Source organism: Chelon labrosus (assembly GCF_963514085.1).
Source record: "Chelon labrosus genome assembly, chromosome: 6".
NCBI lineage: Eukaryota > Metazoa > Chordata > Actinopteri > Mugiliformes > Mugilidae > Chelon > Chelon labrosus.
In genome coordinates this window covers 15,664,224-15,686,148 of record NC_140342.1, presented here as the reverse complement: position 1 = coordinate 15,686,148, position 21,925 = coordinate 15,664,224, and the positions used below count along the sequence as shown (strand labels likewise).

General features: G+C 43.9%; 3 protein-coding genes across 3 annotated transcripts; 1 reads left to right on the top strand and 2 right to left on the bottom strand.

Moving 5' to 3' along the window:
* Positions 1 to 39: 39 nt before the first annotated feature.
* dhx30 (DEAH (Asp-Glu-Ala-His) box helicase 30) lies at positions 40 to 6,874 on the bottom strand. Its single transcript, XM_084546260.1, has 19 exons — positions 6,697 to 6,874; positions 6,349 to 6,485; positions 6,132 to 6,242; positions 5,822 to 6,043; positions 5,591 to 5,740; positions 5,355 to 5,507; positions 4,504 to 4,974; positions 3,851 to 4,234; positions 3,653 to 3,731; positions 3,456 to 3,560; positions 3,186 to 3,361; positions 2,891 to 3,097; positions 2,710 to 2,791; positions 2,399 to 2,592; positions 2,137 to 2,296; positions 1,864 to 2,021; positions 1,297 to 1,400; positions 1,074 to 1,213; positions 40 to 572 (listed from the first exon to the last, which is right to left on the bottom strand). Exons 1-19 carry the CDS (start codon positions 6,866 to 6,868, stop codon positions 319 to 321), a joined length of 3,459 nt encoding a protein of 1,152 aa, XP_084402386.1. The 5' UTR covers positions 6,869 to 6,874; the 3' UTR covers positions 40 to 318.
* A 782-nt stretch (positions 6,875 to 7,656) lies between these two features.
* LOC311489901 (proproteinase E-like) lies at positions 7,657 to 9,451 on the top strand (the record flags this gene model as incomplete). The annotated part of the gene is made up of 7 exons (XM_084547213.1): positions 7,657 to 7,696; positions 7,835 to 7,923; positions 8,217 to 8,299; positions 8,478 to 8,603; positions 8,749 to 8,885; positions 9,000 to 9,142; positions 9,233 to 9,451. 7 exons carry the CDS (start codon positions 7,657 to 7,659, stop codon positions 9,449 to 9,451), a joined length of 837 nt encoding a protein of 278 aa, XP_084403339.1.
* Positions 9,452 to 9,550: 99 nt separating this feature from the next.
* Positions 9,551 to 21,352, bottom strand: wrnip1 (WRN helicase interacting protein 1). The gene is made up of 7 exons (XM_084547265.1): positions 20,688 to 21,352; positions 18,931 to 19,125; positions 18,324 to 18,562; positions 17,385 to 17,605; positions 16,732 to 16,887; positions 10,285 to 10,364; positions 9,551 to 10,169 (listed from the first exon to the last, which is right to left on the bottom strand). The coding sequence occupies exons 1-7, from the start codon at positions 21,342 to 21,344 to the stop codon at positions 9,882 to 9,884; spliced, it is 1,836 nt and encodes a 611-aa protein (XP_084403391.1). The 5' UTR covers positions 21,345 to 21,352; the 3' UTR covers positions 9,551 to 9,881.
* Positions 21,353 to 21,925: the final 573 nt, after the last annotated feature.

Below are 21,925 nucleotides of genomic sequence, written 5' to 3'. Positions count from 1 at the left end.
AAATAAATAAATGAAATCATCAAAAGTGTGTTGGCATGTGAGTGTTTATTACAATAAATATGACATTATTCACTGCATGCAGTCCTTTTTAAATGACCTTAGGCCAGTCACACTTCTCTATACTCCTTAGAGTAACATTCAATTTCTGTTTTCAGAAAGTAGTTATTGACAAAACAGATTGTCCATAATTCAAGTGCTTTCCTCACACCATCCATCCAGTTCATAAACAAATCCTTATCCTGTTTGGTTCCTCTGTACCAGCTAGCAGATACAACAACACATTCACACACAGGTAGAGAACGCTCATCATCATCATCATCAGTCCACCTCACTGTCGCTGTTGTGACCCTGAGCCAAAGGGTTTGGATCCGTATTGTTGAGGAGCTCGACGAGTAAAGAAACAAGGTTCCTATTCTGAGAGGTGTTGGCCTTGCCGGGATTGCTGAGGTTTCGATGCAGCATGGTCTGAATGGAGGTGCGCAACTCCCACAGGAGCTCCCACGTCTTATGTGACAGCTCACAGCGCACCAGAGAGTGTCCGGAAAGCGAGACTGTCACTCTGTCTCCGTTCACTGGGACAGAAGCAAAAGAATGAGTACTTAAAATGTATTTGATATTTGTAGTGATTGGTTTGATCAATTGAGTTTAAATGCATATTCCATGTACACTGCCTGGCCAAATAAAAAAAAGTTGATGCATCCAATGATTTGACTCTTCTCAAACAGACTAACATCTTTTCCACGACCACAGGATGCGTCTTTAGACATGGTTGTTTAAGAAATGAGAAGCTACTCATTGCATCAGTTGGGGTTATAACATGTTGCCGTACCTATCTGCTTAGTTAAATCCAGGTGACAACTTTTTTTTTTTTTTGGACAGACAGTGTATGTACATAAATTAGATTAGCCCCTAATTGGAAAAAATACAAATATAAAATGATCATGATTTCAGACTGAACACTTAAATAAAACAATATAGTATTTTGGTCTGATAATGTCTAGGTGAGGGTGTATTCCACTAATGCACTCCTGTAATATTAAACTAATCTTTATAAACAAGAGCAATCGTCCTACCCGTCTCTGTGATATCGCAGTCTGTGAACAGCAGCAGGGCCAGTGGATGGACGGTAGAGGAATCTCTGATGAAAACAACCCCGCTGGACTTGACTGCTCCGAAGAAGGTTAGCCAGCGACTAGGGAAGTCATCTTTTCCTCTACGACAAAAAGGGAGACTTAAAGATTGCAGGCTCGTTATGGAATTCAAAACGTGCTGCTGAAATTTTGAACATGCTCACACCTGTTCACTGAGGAGCGGTGAAGCTGCACTGGACCGCTTTGTGTGCGGAAAACAATGCTGTTGGGGCGAAAGCGTCCTGATTTGGTGACGACACCTTTCTTCACCTAAAAACAAGGCAGGTGAATCTGTGTTAAGCTGGGATGTAAACTCTTACATCCCTATTTACTAAATGATAATGTACAAGTATCACAACATACCCCGATCAGCCACAACATTAAAACCACTGACAGGAGAAGTAAATAACATTGACCATCTTGTGACAATACAATGTTCTGATGTTTTTAGACCTGGCATTCATGTGGATGTTACTTAGACATGTAGCACCCACCTAGACCAGACCAGACACCCCCACCCCATAGCAATGACACTCCTTGATGGCAGCAGCCATCCCCAGCAGGATGCAGCCTGACACAGACACAGGAACAACTAGGATAATGTTATGCCTGATCGGTGTAACTATACTGAATATTTCTCCACATATCCTTTTCATCCATTTCAAATTCTGTCTTTGAGGATGCACAGCAGGAAATTGGCTCTGCAAAGCCAGCCTGGGAAGTTGCCATGTACCTGTATGAGGTTGGGATACAGTCCAGACAGCAGCACAGCTTTAAGCAGCTCATCCTGGCTGCTGTGCTCATTGTAGAGAGAATTATGCTGCTGACACTCACTGGCGCGAGAAACCAGCCCTGCCTCATGCAGGTTCTCACTGAACTGAGAGATGAGACCTGCAGCAGGATGAAACAATGACAGGAATCATTTTGGGAATGTTGCATGTTGAGAAAAACGTCTTTTTATTTCCCTGAACGTGAAATCGGACTTAAGTGACTGACTCAAACGAACCTTTGATGAACCGCAGGCTGTGCCTGGACAGAGTGTTGTCGTCCAGAAATTCATCTCTGTCGTCTCTGTCACCCTCCTGCTGAACTCTCCTCCAGCCTAAAATAGCTCGACTGTACACCAAATAGTCACTGTAGCTAGAGCCGCTCAGCATTTCTTTTGCCTGGACAGAGAGAATACAGGCACAAGGCGATTAATGCTTTATGTTTAATTCAAATGTATTTTGTTTTAAAAAAATATAAAAATCAGTTTTAAGGCACTTCACCTGCTTGACAAGTTCTCTGTTCTGCAGGCTGTTGTGGAAAGGGTCTCTGGTGAGACAGGCGGCTACAGTCAATAAGGGTAGAACACATCTAAACATGGTACTCAGGACCAGCACTTTGCCAAGCCGTGGGTCACATGACATACAGGCAACACGTTCTCCTAATGGAGTCAGGGCTTCTGTCTTGTCCAGTACTCCTGTCAAAGGAAAGGACTATGGTTAATTTAATACCAATTGATGAGCAAGTAAAACCAATATATGATGGTTTGACTACAGCCCTCAGGACAGGACACAGGTCACTGTGAGTCACTCACCTATTTCTTGTAGATTGCGGACAGCGTCTCTCACAGCTTCTTTGTCTGGACTGTCCAACACTTGGGATAAGAAATCTACAGCCTGCACACACATGTGACAGCCTGTTAGTCAACACGATGGCAAGATTAAAAGAAATAGGATCAAAAATGCTCAAAGCTAAACTCTGTTCTCTTTCAGTACCTTGCTGTCAGGGCTGTGGATTTTAGCCTGCACTACCAAACTCTCAAGTGGGGTACGGAGGATCTCAGGGATGGGGAAGGGAGCCATTGATTCCAGCTGTTCTCTTGGGAACAGGTGGTAGGACTGTCCTGGCTGACAACGACCTGCTCTCCCTTTTCTTTGTGTGACGTTGGAGCGAGATATCCAAACTGTGTCCAGACAGGAGACCTGGAAAACCAAGCAGATGCATTTTTAGCGTTTATTTTTTTATTTTTATTTTTTGGACACAGAATAGGAATTAAAAGCAAAAACTAACCTTAGTCCGTGGGTCATAACTGTGCTCTTTGTGAGTTCCTGCATCCACCACATGAACAATGTCATCGATTGTAACGGAGGTCTCTGCGATGTTGGTGGTGAGTACAATCTTCCTCTGGCCCTCTTGGGGGTGCTGAAACACTGCCTGCTGGTCTGCCACTGATAAACTAGAGTGCACTGGATGAAAAATGGAAGAAATGACAAAATTAGGTTTAAATTTGGTTAAATAAATTCTTCTAAAACAAGTCTTGGTTGCTTGGTACTTTCTTACATGGGAGGATCATGTGTGAGTCGGAGGAAAAGTGTGGTTTTGCATTGAGTTTCTCTTGGACCGCCTTGATGTCATGCCATCCGGGGAGGAAACACAACACTGCACCTGAAAAAATAAATAGAAATTAATGAGGCCGAACCTTTAAACACACTAATCTATAATTATCTATAAGCAAATGCAGACAATGTATATGTTACCTGGGTCTCCATGTTTGTCAATGTGCTCTATAACATCGGCTACCAAATCTATATCAGGTGAGGCTTCATCTCTTCCTCCCTTTAACAAGATAGGATTAAAACTCATGAGACACAGGACAAGAAAAAAAAAAAACACGTATCAAACTGATTAAATGCAGAACATGAAAAACCAATAATTCTAAAAGGTTTTAGTTTCACCTGGTTGTTTGTCTGGACTCTAGCCTGGTTTGACGGGGAGCGTCCCATCGCTCTCAGCACGTCCTCCAGGTAACTGTCTCGCACCGGGTGCATGAATCCGGGCACCTTTACAATAGGACAGCCTCCAAAGTACCGAGACAGCCTCTGGTTGTCCCCAGTGGCGCTCATGAGCACAACTCGTAGCTCAGGGTTCTCTTTTAAGCTTGAGCGCAGTAAGGCCAGCAGCAGGTCTGTGTTTATGTCTCTCTCGTGGACCTCATCCACCACCACATGACTGATTCCCTTCAGGTTCGGGTTGGACTGCAGCTTCTTCAGCAGGACGCCCACGGTGAGGAAGAGCATGGCTCCTCCGCTCTGCTCTGGAGGTCGGCTCTCAAGTCTCACCTATGCAGAGAGAAGAAGCTACTAATTATTCCTCGTATACCATTAATTTCTCCACTAAATAGTCACACCCACATTGTTTAAGAGAACAAAGTCACTTCTCATTAACTCCGTCCCATGTACTTCTATACCACTACAACAAGTGACATGTGTCTTAATTGCTGTTGCATTAAAAAAATAAAGTAAAATACGGCTGCAACCAACTAATTCAGATGAGTGAATTGTTTTATCGGTAACTGACATACAACAGTATCCTTTAAACCTGTATCTACCTGATATCCCACTGAATGTTTAAGACCTGGACCCATCTCCTGAGCAACACGATGGGCCACCGACACCGCGCTGATCCGACGAGGCTGGGTCACCAGGACGTTGCACTCTGCACCCTTGCCTCCTCTCACTTGCTCCTCCAGCAGGAAGCGGGGGATCCGTGTTGTTTTGCCGCATCCCGTTTCACCAGCGATCACAACAACCCTGGAGGAACCTACAGCCGAGACCACGCGCTGGCGGTGAGAGTCGACCGGGAGCTCCACACCGAGTACGGGGTTTTCTCTTATCCATTCCTGCTGCAGGTAGATGCTGCGCTGCCGAGCCTCCTGTTCAGACAGAGGCCGGTACGGCCTGCCTGTGATGGCGTCTTTTACAAGGTCCTCCTCGTCTTCCTCATCCCACTGGTTTGCCGTCTGCTGTCCTCTTGCCTCTTCCTCCTCCCATAGTTTCTGTACCTCATCTGCAACCGGGTACTGTTAGAAGGATGAGGCATCAGATTTGAAAATGTTGTAAGAGATGTCACAAAATAACTGTATGGTTGAGAAATAAAACTACATTTCTGGTACACAAAAATATTTTATTTTACGTTTTCCCCTTTTCTTTTTAAAACATAACCACAAATCCTCACATCTGAGCAGCCGAAACAAGCATTTCTGCTTGGAAAACTTACTTCACAGCTTGCTTATTAAAAACCTGAATCTTCTTCCAATTGTCTAACCAACATAATTTTCCAGTATGCTGTAGAATTTAGATTTAAAGGACCTTGAACAGTTACCTTTATTGCCAAGAAATGGCTCAAGATAAAAAATGCACAGACAAAGTTTGTTTCACGAAACAAGAGACGACAACTGACCTGTGCGAGGTAGTCTCTCATACTTTGCTCGAGGTATTCTGGGATTTCCAGCGGGAGCGGACGTTTCTCCTTCTCTCCAGCCTCCCGCACCATTTCTCTGTGGTACTTGGCGTGAGTCAGCGGTTTGTTGTCCGTACCCAGCAACTCCAACTCCTGAACCAGATAGCACAATAGATATTTTACCACATGTCCAACATGCAGGTGAAGGCACGGCAGTTGTCCAAAGCTATCCTCACCTTCAGCTTCATGCAGGCCAGGGCTGCAGCTCTCTTCTCTGCCATCGCTCGGCTGTTCGCTGCGGCTGTGAACTTCATTTCCTCCGGCCAGCGCAGAGTCAGCTCACACTTCTTCAGCTTCCCTCCTGATGTTCTGTAGTTAATTACCTCCTGTATGCGACACATTACAGAGTTCACTTACCATATACGATGAATTAAAAGTGATTACGTAAAGGAAGAAAAGCTACCAACCTTGACTTTGTTGGATGATGTGGCCACCTGGATGACCCTGTTCAGCAGAGATTTAGGTTGTGGGAAAATGGACAGAGCTTTAGAGACACTGGAGACGTCTTCTTTGATATTATCTGGCCAACTGTCATCCTCCTGATCATAAAAGGATGAATGTGGCCCTCCTCTCCCCCGACCTGCTCTCCTCCTGGGCAGCTCATTGTTTGGACCAATCACACCCATTTCCTGTGCACACACATAGAGAAAAGTGGGACAGATAAGGATCTAATATCACCACAGACTGGCTGGATGAAGTGGAGTCACTGCAGCTTACTCTGAGCTTGAGACAAGCGGCAGCTGCAGCATATCGTTCTGCATCACTTTTCCTGGAGGCGTAACCCTCTTCTTCGAACTTGGAGGGCCACAGCACAGTGATAGTGACTTTCTACACACACACAAAAGGTACAAAACAAAATGAAACCCAGCCATAACAGACATTAGATTTCAAAGATGTGCAGAAAGTCCCTCTTATTGATGGCCCTGGTTCTGACCTTGACATCCACATCGTCTGTGCATCTGTACTGGATGATGTGGGACAGGTCGTTGACTCCCAGTGACCGAGACAGCGTGTTGTTCAAGAGGCTTTTAGGATCTGGGAACTCCTTCAGGAGGTTTGGGTTAGCGTTGCCTTAATAGTAAAAGATATATATATATTTAAGAAAAAAACATAGGTCAGACACTTATGTTTTAATGATACACTAAGCATGGGACATTATTAAAGACAGACCCAGAAATGTAAGCACAAATAACAGGCTATTACAGGATGGATGCCCTTGAAGTTTACCGTAGCCAAGAGCTGTCACCTGTTAGCTAACGCTAGCTAACGCGTTGTCACTCACCTCGTTTACTCTGGTAACATAATGTGCCGTGTTGCTGAAAGCTCTGAGGTTTGGTCCCATACCACCGCATTTCTCTGCTCCACTTGAGCCCTGTTTTGCGTCCGGTATGAACACATTTACCAACATTGCAAAGCGCTCTCAGCCGCACGAGTAAAACGCCGGGTAGCGCCATCTTTAAACTACAATTTCTTCTTCTGTTGTTTTGTGAATACGTAATCAATCCGTGTTCACAGCGGCGCCCTATGGCGGAGAGGAGAAATGCATTTTAACGAATCGCCCTTTTCGCAGCCACTTTTGAAAATAATCCTATAAAATAACAACCGATTATTTTAAAGTTAAAACATTAACCAGACATCCCTCACTTACAAAAAATAAATAAAAATTTCAACTTACATAAAATATTTTTATGAAGTAGTCAATTTTTGGATGGATCAATTTTTTAATCCTCAAAACAAAGCCTCTTAAAAATGAATTAATTTCAAAAGCTGTTAATTGAGATCAAACAAAGTCAGAGGGGTATTTTTTTTTATACTTGACAAAGTTTTAAAAAGGCAAAAAGGAAATTGTTTATATGCACACAAATGTCTACATTTTACAAGCATTTAAGTTAAGTAGATTTAAAGGTGAACTCATTAATATGGAATGATTGAAACACCTTAATAAACTCTTTAAAATATCGCAGTTGCTTAAAAAAAAATTTATAGGATATGTGACTTTTTCCTGAATTTACACACAGGAACAAACAATGTCCACAAAGACAAAACACCCAAATTATGTATTATATTCTATTATTGGAATATGTTAATCTGCACTTATGTGTACAGTTAGTTTTATCCATTATCTCTGTTGGTTTACCGTGTTTTCACCATCTGGAGAATGGAAGCGAAACTCCCAAGCTCTCTGGACTGATTCCCATAAATAGCTGTGCATGATAAGGCAGTTCTTTTGGACGAACAAGAGATGGAACTAGCACTTATCCTCCTGTTGGCCGTCACAAGTGGTAAGTTCACATCTTCTTCACGACATTAAATCAGTGTCAAATCTTACAGCCTTGATCTGGGAGAAGTCTTTTTTTAAACTGGGGGGACCCTGTTGCACTTACTTACCTCGTCCTGATGTTTCTTTCCCATTGTGTTAGTGTCTGGGTGTGGCATACCCACCTACCAGCCCAACACCAATCGAGTGGTGAACGGGGAAGAAGCACGTCCATATAGCTGGCCATGGCAGGTGAGGAATCAATTTGTTCTACAACCACATTAATGGCAACATGAAACTCTTTATATACAGTATATGCACCTAATGACAAAGCTTTAGTACCTAAAGCTATTTTACTGATTACTCCTCTGATCAGACATTCTTCTAAACATTTTAGTGCAATTTTGTGTACATGTACTGTATATAGTTACTAGATATAATAGATAATTGAACTGTATTATTGGCCTACTACATATCTCCTCAAAGGATGCCTCTGAATAACATGCACTACAAAATTTCACATTGAGTTTTCTTTCACTCTGTAGGTGTCCTTGGAGTCTTTCTTCCCTACTTGTGGAGCAACACTCATTGCTCCTAACTGGGTCTTGACGGCTGCACACTGCATCACGTGAGGAAACATTTGCATCCCAGACTTAAGTTTTAAAAGTAAACTGCATGTGGGATACCTTTCTTGAAATGGTCATATGATAAAATGTCCAGACTGAACCAGAAAACACTAGCTTTGACCCTTCCTTACACAATGCCATTGGCATGTATCTGTTAAACTTTTATATTTTACAATCCAGATTCCACACGTACCGGGTGGTTCTTGCTGAGCATGATATGAACAAGGAAGAGGGACCTGAACAGTCCATCATGGTGGCGAAAATGTTCATCCATCCCAAATGGAATGACGGCTGTCCGTCCTGCGGGTAAGCCGTCAGTCCGCATCGGTTTATGGATTATGAAGAAACTGTAATGTCCTCGACAGCGGTGCGGAAAAAGCAGCTGAGCAAACAGAATGTTTTCAAATGTAAAACAAACCACAGTAACTCTTTGTTTCATTTTATTGTGTAGAAATGACATCGCCCTGCTTAAACTGGAGAGGAGTGCTGTTATTAATGACAAGGTGGAGCCGGCTTGCCTGCCACAGCACGGCGCTACTCTGGCCCACAATCAGCCCTGTTATGTCACAGGCTGGGGTCGTCTCTACTGTGAGTCCTGCAGCTAACCCGGGGGGAACACATGTGGGGTAATGTGTAGTTCAACAATCTTTCTGCGACCTGTAGAGATGCACCGATATAAATTCCCTGTCCTTTCCTCTTTAGCTGGCGGCCCCAAGGCAGCTACGCTACAGCAGGCCCTACTTCCTGTGGTGGATCACAGCGTCTGCAGTCAAAGTGACTGGTGGGGTAGCTCAGCTAAGACAACAATGGTGTGCGCAGGAGGGGAGAGCAAGTCAGCCTGCCACGTGAGAAACGACCACAGAACTTATGTTTATGTTAAAAAAAACTTATGATGTCGTTCATTGCTCCTATAACTATACACCGTCAACTTCCAGGGCGACTCTGGAGGTCCTTTGAACTGTAAGGGCAGAGACGGCAGATGGTACGTGGAAGGAGTGACTAGCTTTGTGGATGGACGTGGATGTAACACCCCCAAAAAGCCCACCGTCTTTACCCGTGTGGCTTCCTTCATCCCCTGGATCAGCGAGGTGAGGGAAGGTCCCCTGACCCCAAAATCAACCACCCTACATAAAGCCATACATAAGTCTCTATGAGATGTAAAATAAATCTTGTTGTTTGTTTTTTTTTTTGCAGACAATGGCCCAAAACTGAAGGACTGAACAATAAACAGAGTAATGAAATGTTCACTTTATATTTGACTTGTATTTTATTCTAATATCTACAGATTATAGTGATTATAAAACAACGGATATAACGGATTACATAACAGTTTAACCATGAACAACATATGAAAAAAGGAAAAGGATGACTCTTAACGGACAGTGAATGATAACATAGTAAACTTTTAAATGAATGGAAATACGAAGACAAATTATGTCTGATTTAAATGGATCTATTGCAAATGATAAATTCGTGAAAAAATAAAATAAAATAAGTGCAAATGTGAATTAAGATAACATTCCTCAAAGGAGCTGTGAATCCTCAGTAGCTTTGGTTTTAGACTTTACCTTATACACTAGTTAATTATACTCCTGCGTCCGAGGGTCTCCAGGTGAAGAAGTTAATTCCCCGCAGGTCCTCAGGTAAGTACTCCTGCTCCACAGGACCGCTGAAGGCCGGGTTGTATTTGTAGCCTTTCCCGTAGTTAAGCTGCTTCATCAGCCGGGTGGGAGCGTTGCGGAGGTGCAAGGGGACAGGAGGCAGGATCCCTTTGTGGGTTCTCAAACAGGCCTTCACGTTATCGTAGGCCCTGTAGATCTCCACGGACTTCGGCGCTCGTGCCAGGTAGACCACGCACTGAGCCAGGATCACCTGTTGAGCACGGGATGAAAAGAAAAGAGGGTAACGGATGCGGAGACACCAGGAAAGACATACAATAAAACACAAGAAGTAACCAGTAGTGACTGGACTGGTCGGGTGAGCCCACCTCGCATTCAGGCATCCCAATGAAGTGACAGGCTTGGAAGGCGGACACAGCCTGAGAGAGAGCCAAGGGATCTGCCAAGCCTGAGAGGAAGATGTAATGCATCCAGTCAGACATGATTTGGTGTGTTCATCAAGTCTAGTCACACAAATACTGTATTTGTAATTCCTTAGATCCCAAACTGATCAAGTATCTGTGGGATGATCCACAGAGGCCCCTCCCCTCAACACATAGGACCCAAAGGCCCCCACTAACAACATCCTGTTGCCAGACACCACAGGACACCCTCAGAAGACCCATGTCCATTCTCTGATGAGTCACAACTGTTTTGGAGGCACAAGGGAGACCTGCACAATATTAGGAAGGTGGTCATAATGTTATGCTTGATCAGTATATATCACACATACCAGCAAAATAAAACTAAATAAGCTGAAAAGTGAGCATACCAGGGTTGTAACCATTGTTACGTGCCAGGCAGCAAGATGTGTGTTTTTGTTTCTCTCCTCCCCTTTCCCTGTGTTTTTTTTTCAGGTGATCACTGCAGGATTGCTCCTCACCTGTGTAGGCAGGCCTTGCTGCTCACTGGTTCCCTCCATCCTTGGCCGGCCTATCATGAGGGAGGCTATTCTTTAAGTAGAGAGCATGTCAGGCCTTCCCTCTCTTGCTTTTTGACTGCTTGCCTTTGTTTGAGATCGGTGTGACTTGGGTTTTTGAAGGTATGTGGTGGGAGGTTTGTGGACTAGGTCAATTTGGGGTACCCTGTACATGACGCATTCACGTAGGTGAAACTTGTTAAAGACACTAGGTTGATTGGTTGTGCCACTGCTGTAAATTTTTTGGTGAAGTTCTTTGTTTTAGATAAGCCAGTTAGGCATTTTGTTTGTGCTTTACTTTTTTAGAGGAAGTTTAGCCAGGCCTAGTTTTGTTATATTAATTTCATTTTATTTGGCACAACCACTTTGTCCTGTCCTCCCCCACCTTTGTGACCTTCATTATACTTTGCAGACCTGTGGTTTACAAGCAAATAAACCACTTTTGTTCACTGCTACTGAGTCTCATTTAATTTCTTGATTGTCGTGTTTTCATCTGTTTGCTGGTTTCAGCAAATGGACGTAACACAATTGGGGGCTCGTCCGGGATCCTTTTTCCTGAGCAATGCCAATCAAAATTGATGAGTTGATGTGGTTGTGGCATTGTGAGTAAACATGAGCTTTAGTTTGCAGGACTTTATTGATGATCCTAGTTTTGAAAAACTTGACTCATGTCGCAAGGAAGATTTGTTGTGTATTGCAGCACACTTTGACATTACTGTACAGAAGTATGGTGTTAAAAAGGAAATCAAAAATAAAGTACGAGAAAAGCTAATGGAGTTACAGGTCCTTACAGACCCTGGTGACTCTGTTCAGTCAAGGGCTGAGGTTTCTCCAGACTTGGCTGGACCAGGTGCTTTCTCTGTTTTAGATGAAGGACAGCAGGTTGCACAAGCCACACCTCTGAGAGATAAGGCTGTCCATGAGATTCCTCCTGCAACGTTGCCTCGTTTTGAAGCTTTCTCCCCAGAGAGTCATGGGTTTAGTGGCGATGCCAAGTTGAGAGTTCGTTTAGCCCGCCTTCAGCTTGAGGCACAGGAAAAGGAGAGCGTGCGTAAAGCAGATTATGATCTCAGACTACAGGTTCGCAGGTTAGAGATAGAGGCTGAGAAAGAGAGAAGGGAGTTCTTTTTGACAAGTGGTGTGGTGCTAGTGATGTCAAGAAGAGTTCTGAAGCACTTCGTCAGCTGATGTTGTTGGAAGACTTCAAGAATGCTTTGCCTGAGAAGATGGTGATTTTCTTAAATGAACAAAAAGTGACTACACTGTCTAAAGCAGCTGTCTTGGCTGATGAGTTTGTCCTAACACATAAAAATGTGTTTATATCCTCTCGCCCTGACAGAGTCTCAATGTCTCGACCCATGAGACCTGACTCTGGTCATACTACTTTTGAAAAGGCTAAGGGACCACAGTCACCCCCACGTGACACTCGTGAGTGCTTCTACTGTCATAGGAAGGGTCATGTTATTGCTGATTGTCTTTCTCTGAAGCGTAAACAGCAGTTTTCCTCTAGCTCCTCACAACCGAAAGGCATGGGCCTGATTAAGACAGTTTCCCTTCCAGACACTGAAATGTCAGAAGATGATGCTGAAGATGATGAACCTGATCCCTGTTTTAAACCCTTTATTTCGGAGGGCTTTGTTTCACTAACTGGGGATCCAGAAGATCAACGGTCGGTAAGGGTGCTTAGGGATTCAGGAGGTGCTCAGTCCATTATTCTAGAGGGGATCTTACCTTTAACATCTGAATCATCCTGTCAATCAAGTGCAGTTGTTCGGGGAGTTGAAATGGGTTTCATACTTGCTCCTCTGCACAAAGTTCATCTTCAGTCACCTCTGATCAGTGGATTATTTAAAGTGGCTGTTCTTCCTGCCTTGCCCATTAAAGGTGTTGATTTCATTCTTGGCAATGACATAGCTGGAGACAAAGTTGTGCCAGCCCCTGAGGTACTAGACCGACCTGATCTAAACCTAGAGTCTGACAAAACCACCCAGAACTCTGATATCTTTCCTGCTTGTGTGGTAACCAGAGCCCAATCAAAAAAATACGGTCTTGACTTGTCTGATTCTTTTATGGTTACTGAGCAGGATCCTGATGTGCTGATGGCTCAGTCCAAAAATCAGGTAAAGGTCAAACCTGCTGATGCTGATCCATCCTCTTCTAGTTCAGAGGTTGTGAACCTGCCAGCCACCAGAGAGGAGTTCATTGCAGCACAGCAAGGTGATAGCACACTTTCAAAATGTCATTCTTTTGCTGTTAGCCAAGAGGAAGCCAAACTTAAGAAAGTGGTCTATGTTTATGATGACGGCCTGTTGATGCGTCGCTGGGTTAGTGATGTCTCTGAGGATGCAAACTGGAATGCAACATACCAGGTCGTTGTGCCTACGGCCTATCGTTTGCAGGTGCTGTCCTTAGCTCATGATCACGCATGGTCAGGACATATGGGGGTGACCAAAACCTATAACAGAGTCCTGAAACATTTCTTTTGGCCAGGACTCAAGACTGATGTAGTCCGATACTGTCGTACTTGTCATCTGTGTCAGGTTATTGGGAAACCAAACCAAGCTATCCCCCTTGCTCCTCTTTGTCCCATTCCAGTAACGGGAGTGCCATTTGAGAAGGTCATTGTTGATTGTGTGGGACCATTGCCAAAGACTAAGACTGGAAATCAGTTTCTTTTGACAGTGATGTGTGCTTCCACCAGGTTCCCAGAAGCCATCCCGCTCCGGAAAATAACAGCTCCAGTCGTCACCAAGGCTTTGGTAAAGTTTTTCACAGTGTTTGGTCTGCCGAGAGTAGTCCAAACAGACCAAGGCACTAATTTCAAGTCCAAGGTGTTTGCCCAGGTTCTTAAGACTCTAGGCATTAACCATGTAACATCTAGTCCTTACCATCCAGAAAGCCAGGGGGCATTAGAGAGGTTTCACCAGACCATGAAGTCCATGTTGCGCAAGCACTGCCATCAGTCTCAGAAGGATTGGGATGATGGTGTCCCATTTGTTTTGTTTGCTGCCCGTGAGGCTGTACAGGAGTCACTAGGTTTCAGTCCTGCTGAGCTAGTGTTTGGACATGAGGTTCGGGGGCCTTTAAAGGTCCTTAAGGAGCATCTGGTTACACCAGAAGAAGGAGTCACCAATATTCCAGAGTATGTTGCCAAGCTCAAGAACCGCCTCCAGCTAGCCTGCTCCTTAGCTAAAGATGCCCTGACCTCTTCCCAGGTGAAGATGAAGAAACATTATGATCAGAGAGCCGCTGCCCACTCATTTCAGCCAGGTGACAAAGTTCTGATTCTCTTGCCTGTTCCTGGTTCTAACCTCTCTACTAAATTTTCTGGCCCTTATGTTGTGGAGAAAAAAGTCAGTGACACAAACTATATCATCAAAACCCCTGACCGCAGGCGGCGGTCCAGGATGTGTCATGTCAACATGATGAAACAGTACTGCTCCAGAGAGAATCAGTGTGGGTCATCCACAGCCCAAGATGTGCAGACTGCTGTCTCACCTATGGCTTCCATCTCAAAGGTGAGCTCTCTTGATGATGATGATGACGGTGATGGTGATGATGGGTTGGTGATGCGCAGTGCTACACCACAGGGAGCAAGGCTCAGTAATACTGAGGTATTGTCTGATTTGTCCCACTACTTGTCTCATCTCCCTGATGACCAGCGTTGTGATGTTGAGAAACTTATCTGTGATTTTCCAGGTCTGTTCAATGACATTCCCTCCCAAACTTCTGTCATAGCTCATGACATTGTTCTGACTAACCCAGTACCGATCAAACAGCATGCATACCGGGTTAATCCCACTAAGAGGGAAATTATGAAGAAAGAGGTTGACTATCTCCTACAGAATGGATTTGCGGTACCAAGTTCTAGTCCATGGAGTTCCCCTTGTCTTCTGGATACAAAGTCTGATGGAAGTCCAAGATTCTGTACCGACTTCCGCAAGGTAAATGCTGTAACTGTACCTGACGCACATCCTTTACCTCTTATTGAAGACTGCATTGATGAAATCGGTCCAGCAAACTTCGTCAGTAAACTTGACATGTTAAAGGGATACTGGCAGGTTCCTTTAACCCCGCGAGCTTCTGAGATTTCAGCTTTTGTGACCCCTGACAGCTTCCTCCAGTACACAGTTATGCCCTTTGGACTGTGTAATGCACCTGCTACTTTTCAGAGGCTAGTGAGTAAGGTACTGGGGGGCGTTTCGAACTGCAGAGCATATTTAGATGACATTGTTCTGTATTCAGATGACTGGCTTAGTCACATGATGACACTGAGGGAAGTTTTTAACCGTCTGTCCAGTGCATCTCTGACCCTCAACCTTGCCAAATGTGAATTTGGAAAAGGCACTGTTCTTTATCTTGGTCAGCAGGTTGGTCGAGGACAGGTGTGTCCTGTGGATGCCAAGATCTCTGCCATTGCTACGTTTCCCATACCAACCACCAGGAGGGAGTTGCGCCGTTTCCTTGGAATGGCCGGCTACTATCGCCGGTTCTGCAAGAACTTCTCCTCTGTAGCTGCTCCGCTGACCGCTTTAACCAGTCCCTCAAAACCATTCACGTGGTCCAGTGAGTGTCGACAGTCTTTTGAGAGTCTAAAAAGTTTACTGTGTTGCGCTCCTGTTTTGTCCGCCCCAGACTTCTCTTTGCCTTTCAAACTTGAAGTTGATGCCAGTGCAGTTGGAACTGGGGCTGTTCTTCTGCAAGAGGACCACCAGGGCATCGCTCATCCTGTGAGTTACTTTTCACGGAAGCTTAACAAACATCAACTTAAGTATTCCACTATTGAAAAGGAAGCTCTGGCACTGCTGTTTGCCCTGCAACATTTCGAGGTTTACCTCGGATCTAGTGTGAAGCCTATTCAGGTATTCACAGATCATAATCCTCTTGTGTTTCTCTCCAGGATGTATAATCACAACCAACGTCTCATGCGTTGGTCCCTGATCATTCAGAACTACAACCTAGAAATCTGTCATAAAAAGGGTTCTGAGAATGTTCTGGCTGATGCCTTGTCACGTGCTTAGTAGTTATATTGAGTGATGTAGTTCTAAACATTATGTTTGGACTTATATGGGTGGGGGTGTTACGTGCCAGGCAGCAAGATGTGTGTTTTTGTTTCTCTCCTCCCCTTTCCCTGTGTTTTTTTTCAGGTGATCACTGCAGGATTGCTCCTCACCTGTGTAGGCAGGCCTTGCTGCTCACTGGTTCCCTCCATCCTTGGCCGGCCTATCATGAGGGAGGCTATTCTTTAAGTAGAGAGCATGTCAGGCCTTCCCTCTCTTGCTTTTTGACTGCTTGCCTTTGTTTGAGATCGGTGTGACTTGGGTTTTTGAAGGTATGTGGTGGGAGGTTTGTGGACTAGGTCAATTTGGGGTACCCTGTACATGACGCATTCACGTAGGTGAAACTTGTTAAAGACACTAGGTTGATTGGTTGTGCCACTGCTGTATTGTTTTGGTGAAGTTCTTTGTTTTAGATAAGCCAGTTAGGCATTTTGTTTGTGCTTTACTTTTTTAGAGGAAGTTTAGCCAGGCCTAGTTTTGTTATATTAATTTCATTTTATTTGGCACAACCACTTTGTCCTGTCCTCCCCCACCTTTGTGACCTTCATTATACTTTGCAGACCTGTGGTTTACAAGCAAATAAACCACTTTTGTTCACTGCTACTGAGTCTCATTTAATTTCTTGATTGTCGTGTTTTCATCTGTTTGCTGGTTTCAGCAAATGGACGTAACACCATGGATACAGTCCAGGCAAGGCTACAATAATCTAGACCTAATAAAGCATTTTCTTCTTCATCCAGTATACATCTGCTGGCAGATGTATACTGGATGATTACAGTCAGGATAAATTCACCTACCAACATCCTCACTGGCGAAGCGGACCAGCCTGCGGGCCACATAGAGCGGGTCCTCGCCTCCCTCCAGCATGCGGCCCAGCCAGTAGAGAGAGGCGTTCTCATGGGAGCCTCTCATGGATTTATGCAACGCCGAGATGATGTTGTAATGCTCTTCGCCTTCGAGTAACACACACATTGACACATGCTGTTATCCTTCAGGTGGCATTTATTTATTTTCCCCAAGTATTCATCATGGTTTAAAAGGATGTTCTATTCACATTCATCAGACCAAATAAAGCCACCACAAACTGACGGGGAGAGGTGGGGCAGGTTCATCACCCTGGGAAGCAGGGAACAGTAAATCTCCGTCTTTTGAGACAGCTGCACGTTGTGTAACAGGACAGCATTGAGGACTAACAAGTCTTATGAGGGGAGTTACCCATGGATGCTCAGCAAAAGGCTCAAATGACTGGAGAGGCTACAGTATCTAGATTTTAAAAACTATTAATAAAATCATTGCCGACAGGACTGGAAGAACATACTGAATCTTGCCGGAAAGTTGCTGGAAATCCCAGATTATAGCGAACGTCTTCAAGACTGAGCAAGAGCAAAGGGCATGGAGAAAAAATAAACAGAGTTCACAGGAGTTACAGCATGAGGACATGTGAGCTTACCGGCTTTATCATAGAGAATGTGGGACCTCTGCAGACCCTCCTTGATGTGCTCCTCCGTCACCAGTATCTCTCGTGGAGAGCCGTCCCGTCCCGGGTTTGGTCGTATCAGGTTCATCTGAGCCTGAACGGCCAGCTGGAGACTATTGAGGCCTGTTCTCGCATCGCCGTCACAAAGATAGGCTATGGTGTCCAGGGCTTTTTGCTCAATGTAAATCTTTTGCCTAAAAATGAGAATGTACATCAGATTTACTTAGTCAATACTAAAAAAATAAAGTTTATACACAAGGAAAACAGAAACTCGTTAGAGAACTGACTGGTAGGAAGAGAAGAGGAAATTGTTCAAATATTTTCATTTGATCTTCCGAATCAAACCTGCACCCCTGAAGTAGGATATACAGTAAGTTACTACACCGATCAGGCATAACATTATGACCACCCTCCTAATATTGTGTAGGTCTCACTTGTACCTCCAAAACAGTTCTGAGGATCTGTGGATCATCCCAGAGATACTTGATCAGATTGGGATCTAGTGAATTTGGAGGCCAGGTCAACATCTTGTGCTGTTTTTCATGTTTTTTGAGTTGTTCCTAAAGCGTTTTTGTGTGTGTGTCTGTGTCAGGCTGCATCCTGCTGGGGGTGGCTGCTGCCATCAAGGAGTGTCATTGCTATGGGGTGGGGATGCCTGGTCTGGTCTAGGTGGGTGGTACATGTCTAAGTAACATCCACATAAATGCCAGGTCCAAATGTTTCCCAGCCGAACATTGTATTGTCACAAGATGGTCAATGTTATTTACCACTCCTGTCAGAGGTCATAATTTTATGCCTGATCGGTGTATGTTGATGTACCTGGATTAAAGTGACCCACTAAAATTAGCTGGTTAACTCCTCCCTCCCCATACGCATTGCAGACCCAGATTTCGACCACAGTGGAGCACTCACTCGTGTTCTTCTGTGCGGTCGCCGTTCTTGGCATTTACTGAATCTTGTCCCTTGACTCTGATCCCGAGCGAGGCCACGGCCCTGTTCAGGATCGAGCCCATCGCCTCCACGGACAGCTTCTCCAGAACCAGCACCCTGCACCTGCTCAGCAGGGCGGCGTTCACCTGGAAGGATGGATTCTCAGTGGTCGCGCCAATCAGAGTTATCGTGCCGCACTCCACGTGGGGCAGGAAGGTGTCCTAGAGGAGTGGGAACAAAAAGACGCTCATGCTTATCAGGTAATTAAACAAGGATCTGGACTGAACGTAGTTGCTATCTGATCTACAGCAGGGAAATTATTAAAAAATAATTAACATTTTGGTACAATTTAAAGCAGCAAAACATCTGTTAATATATTTTCTGTAAAAGTTTAAATGACTATAAAACCTAGAAATGTTTTCCCAGGCTCAAACACAGGAGCAGGAGGCATTGTAGTGTTTATTTTGAGTGAGCACATTGTCAAAGTGGTATTGTTAAGACAGGGGGACAGGTAAGTCATACAATGATATTTATTCCTGTTGAAAAGACTTCAACTGTACAGACACACCTTTCCGGCTCAATACTCCACCTGTTGGGATTTGTTGAAGCGGTGAATCTCATCAATGAACAGGATGGTCTTCCTCTTGCACAGCCGCAGCTCATTCTGCGCCTGCTTGATCACCTCTCGCACCTCGTTGATTGACGCGCTGGTGGCGGACAGAGTGACGAACCGAGCCGTTCCCGTCTTTTTACTGCTGCTGGCAATTATGTGGGCTAGAGTGGTCTGGAAGGTGAGAGATGACATGCAGAGTAACTTGACTGACGCATGCACAGCATAGACAGGTAATATAATGCACCTTCCCTCGACAGCCTTGCAAAGCCGTACACTGTAAATCCTTACAGCCAGCGCCAAAAATAACCACGTTAATGGAGGGGAAACCTGAACGCTGCAAGACAACTGACAGGAGGAGTTAAAGAGGTAAAGTGTTGCTGAGGCATGTTGATGAGGTCTAAGAATGGCAAGCTGCCGGAGAACAATCCACGGTAGCGGCTCGGCATGGCTAAGAAGTCATTAACATGCTGTATTCACGTCTGACGAGGAGAACGCTTTCCACAGATGGCATAACTCACTCGTTCAATGTGGTGTACAATCTGTCACCTCCCTTTCAAACAAGTGTCAACCAAAATTAGATACTATTTATGAGTTTTCTTTTTTTCTGCGTTGATGCTCCACAGTTGAACTTCCACTCCTCTTCATTTTGTTAGGATTACACATCAATCTGTATAATGGGCGAGCCGAGCATAGCCTCAAACTGAACTCAGTTGAAAGTTATAATTTATCGAACTATTTAATTAAAGTGTGATTTATCTTTTTTTTTTTAGTTTTATGTCTTTTATTTTAGTAAAATGTCCACTTGGTAATTTGAGGATCACTTGATGAACAGGAAACTTAAACAGAAACTATTTTAATTAACTATTTTTGAAATATTTTCTGGTGAAAGCTTCTAAAATTAACTGGTTTCTGTTTTTCATACCTAACCGAGACTTTAATTTTTTGAGTTTTGGCACAGTTTGCAATCACCACATTGAGCTGTGGGGAAACTATATCGGCAGCTTTGTATTTTATAGACAAAAAAGATCAACTGAGAATAGAATTGGCGGTTTACTTGATAATGAAAATAATTATTATTTGCAAGCCTGGATTAATAGGAAATACAAACAGGCGCTCATGTCTTATTTTATAGCTCCACTCTTCCAGCTACTTGGGGTAAAAATAACTTTAGCGGGATGCAGATGCCATAGAGCACTGCTAAAACATATTTTACATTAGAGCTTAATCCTCTAAACTGGACAGACATGAACTTAATCAACAGGAACACTGACAACAAATTAATAATTTACATACCTGTGAACACAACATCCTTGGTTTTTGGACTTTAACATAATTTCCTAAAATATTACAATCTTAAAAATGAGTAAAATCAAAACATATTCACTTATACTTATAAATACCTGGAGCTGGAGTTTCAGTGGTAGTAGTAGTGTGTTGCCAGTTTATTAGGTACACTAGTGTAGTATGTTCCTTTTGTGGAGGATGTTCCGTAGGATGTAACTTGTGGTTAAACTTTTGAATTAAACACAAAACACTTTTCACTTATTCAGCATATAGCCCACTAAAATGGGGCTGTCAAAATAAGATTTAGTGCAAGACTGTTATATCTGAACGCATATAAATAAATATAATAAATAAATTTGTCTTCAGCAGTGTGCCTAATGAACTGGCCAGTAAGTGTACGTTAAACAGCAGGACAGTAAAGGTGATGGGATGCTGTGTCAACTCCACACCTTTCCACATCCCGGTGGCCCCCACAGGATCAGAGACGGTATCTCCTGGGACTCCAGCAGTGACCGGAGGAGAGTTTGCTCTCCCACAACTTTACTTTGACCGAAGTAATCCTCCAGCGTCTGCGGTCTCAGCATCTCCGCTAGAGGTTTGTTCGTTGACAACAACGCCTGTGGTGACACATCTTTAGACTTCGCAGGTTGTGTGCTGGATACAGATGTTTGGCCGCTCAGGCTTTCCGTAGCTTTCTGTTCTCCGGGCTCGGTCTCGTTCAGTAAACGTTTCGTCCCCTTGTTGACAGCCCTGACAGGACTTTGTTTACTTGTAAACAAAACATTCCGTTCACTTTGAGCAGAAGCTTTGCTCTTGTTGGTCTGAAACAGAGAAAATGCTGTAGAGGACTGAGTCATGGAGGAAACTGAAGAGGAAGAGGAGGCGGAGGAGGAGCTGGCCACAGGTTTGTTGACACTAGCCTCCGCACTAATCCGAGATTTCTTCACGGGAGGTCCAGTCTCGTCCGCGGTGGACGGACCACTGTCGGTAACGCTGTCCAGCAGACACACGTCGAGATGTCCGTTAATAGTAACGGCCGTGAAGTCTTTAAAACAAACGGGACACTGCACCGAGTCCGGCGCTGTAGATGTCATCTCGTTCGCCATGTTGACGTCTCCCGCGAAACGTTTGACCCTAACCACGTGATCACATAAGTTTAACGTAAATTAGTTTTTGTTTGTTTTTTGTGATTTTTTTTTATTTTTTTATCAACAATCATATCCAAATATGTCTTATAACTATTATAACTAATTAAATTAATACTTTTCTTACATATTTTCGGTTTATATATTTAACTTTTCCTTTCATTTCTTCCTGTCTGTCTGTGTGCGTTTACGTGCAAAGGAGAAAATGCGTCATCTGAAATTTTCCGTTCCACAGCTGTTATCAGTCACAACTCATTAGTGAATAATATAAATGATTACCTTACAATGGCACTTATCAGGGGGTGGGATATTAGCCTGTCTATCTTTTGGTATTTTGTTTTTCCTTTCAGAAGTGTAGAAGACAAGAGGACATATATGCCGCTGTGCAGGAAAAGTCTAAACAAAAATCTGTCTGTTCTGCCTGCAACCAGTTTAGATTCTGTTTACTTCCTTATTTGTCCAGGCTTATGTATTTTATTCACTGTAAAAAATCAAGTGTTTTTGCAGAGCATTAAGATGTAACAGTAAATTATAAATATATA

Excerpts from the sequence above, each read along its gene's own strand:
- dhx30 (XM_084546260.1), bottom strand. The coding sequence starts at position 6,868 with ATGGCGCTACCCGGCGTTTTACTCGTGCGGCTGAGAGCGCTTTGCAAT. Across the intron at positions 5,508-5,590 it reads TGGCCTGCATGAAGCTGAAG|GAGTTGGAGTTGCTGGGTAC; the intron begins GTGAGGATAGCT and ends TATCTGGTTCAG. Across the intron at positions 3,561-3,652 it reads TGACAAACATGGAGACCCAG|GTGCAGTGTTGTGTTTCCTC; the intron begins GTAACATATACA and ends TTATTTTTTCAG.
- wrnip1 (XM_084547265.1), bottom strand. The coding sequence starts at position 21,344 with ATGGCGAACGAGATGACATCTACAGCGCCGGACTCGGTGCAGTGTCCC. Across the intron at positions 17,606-18,323 it reads GACCGCACAGAAGAACACGA|GCAAAAGATTTACATTGAGC; the intron begins GTGAGTGCTCCA and ends TCTCATTTTTAG. Across the intron at positions 10,170-10,284 it reads TTGGGATGCCTGAATGCGAG|GTGATCCTGGCTCAGTGCGT; the intron begins GTGGGCTCACCC and ends CGTGCTCAACAG.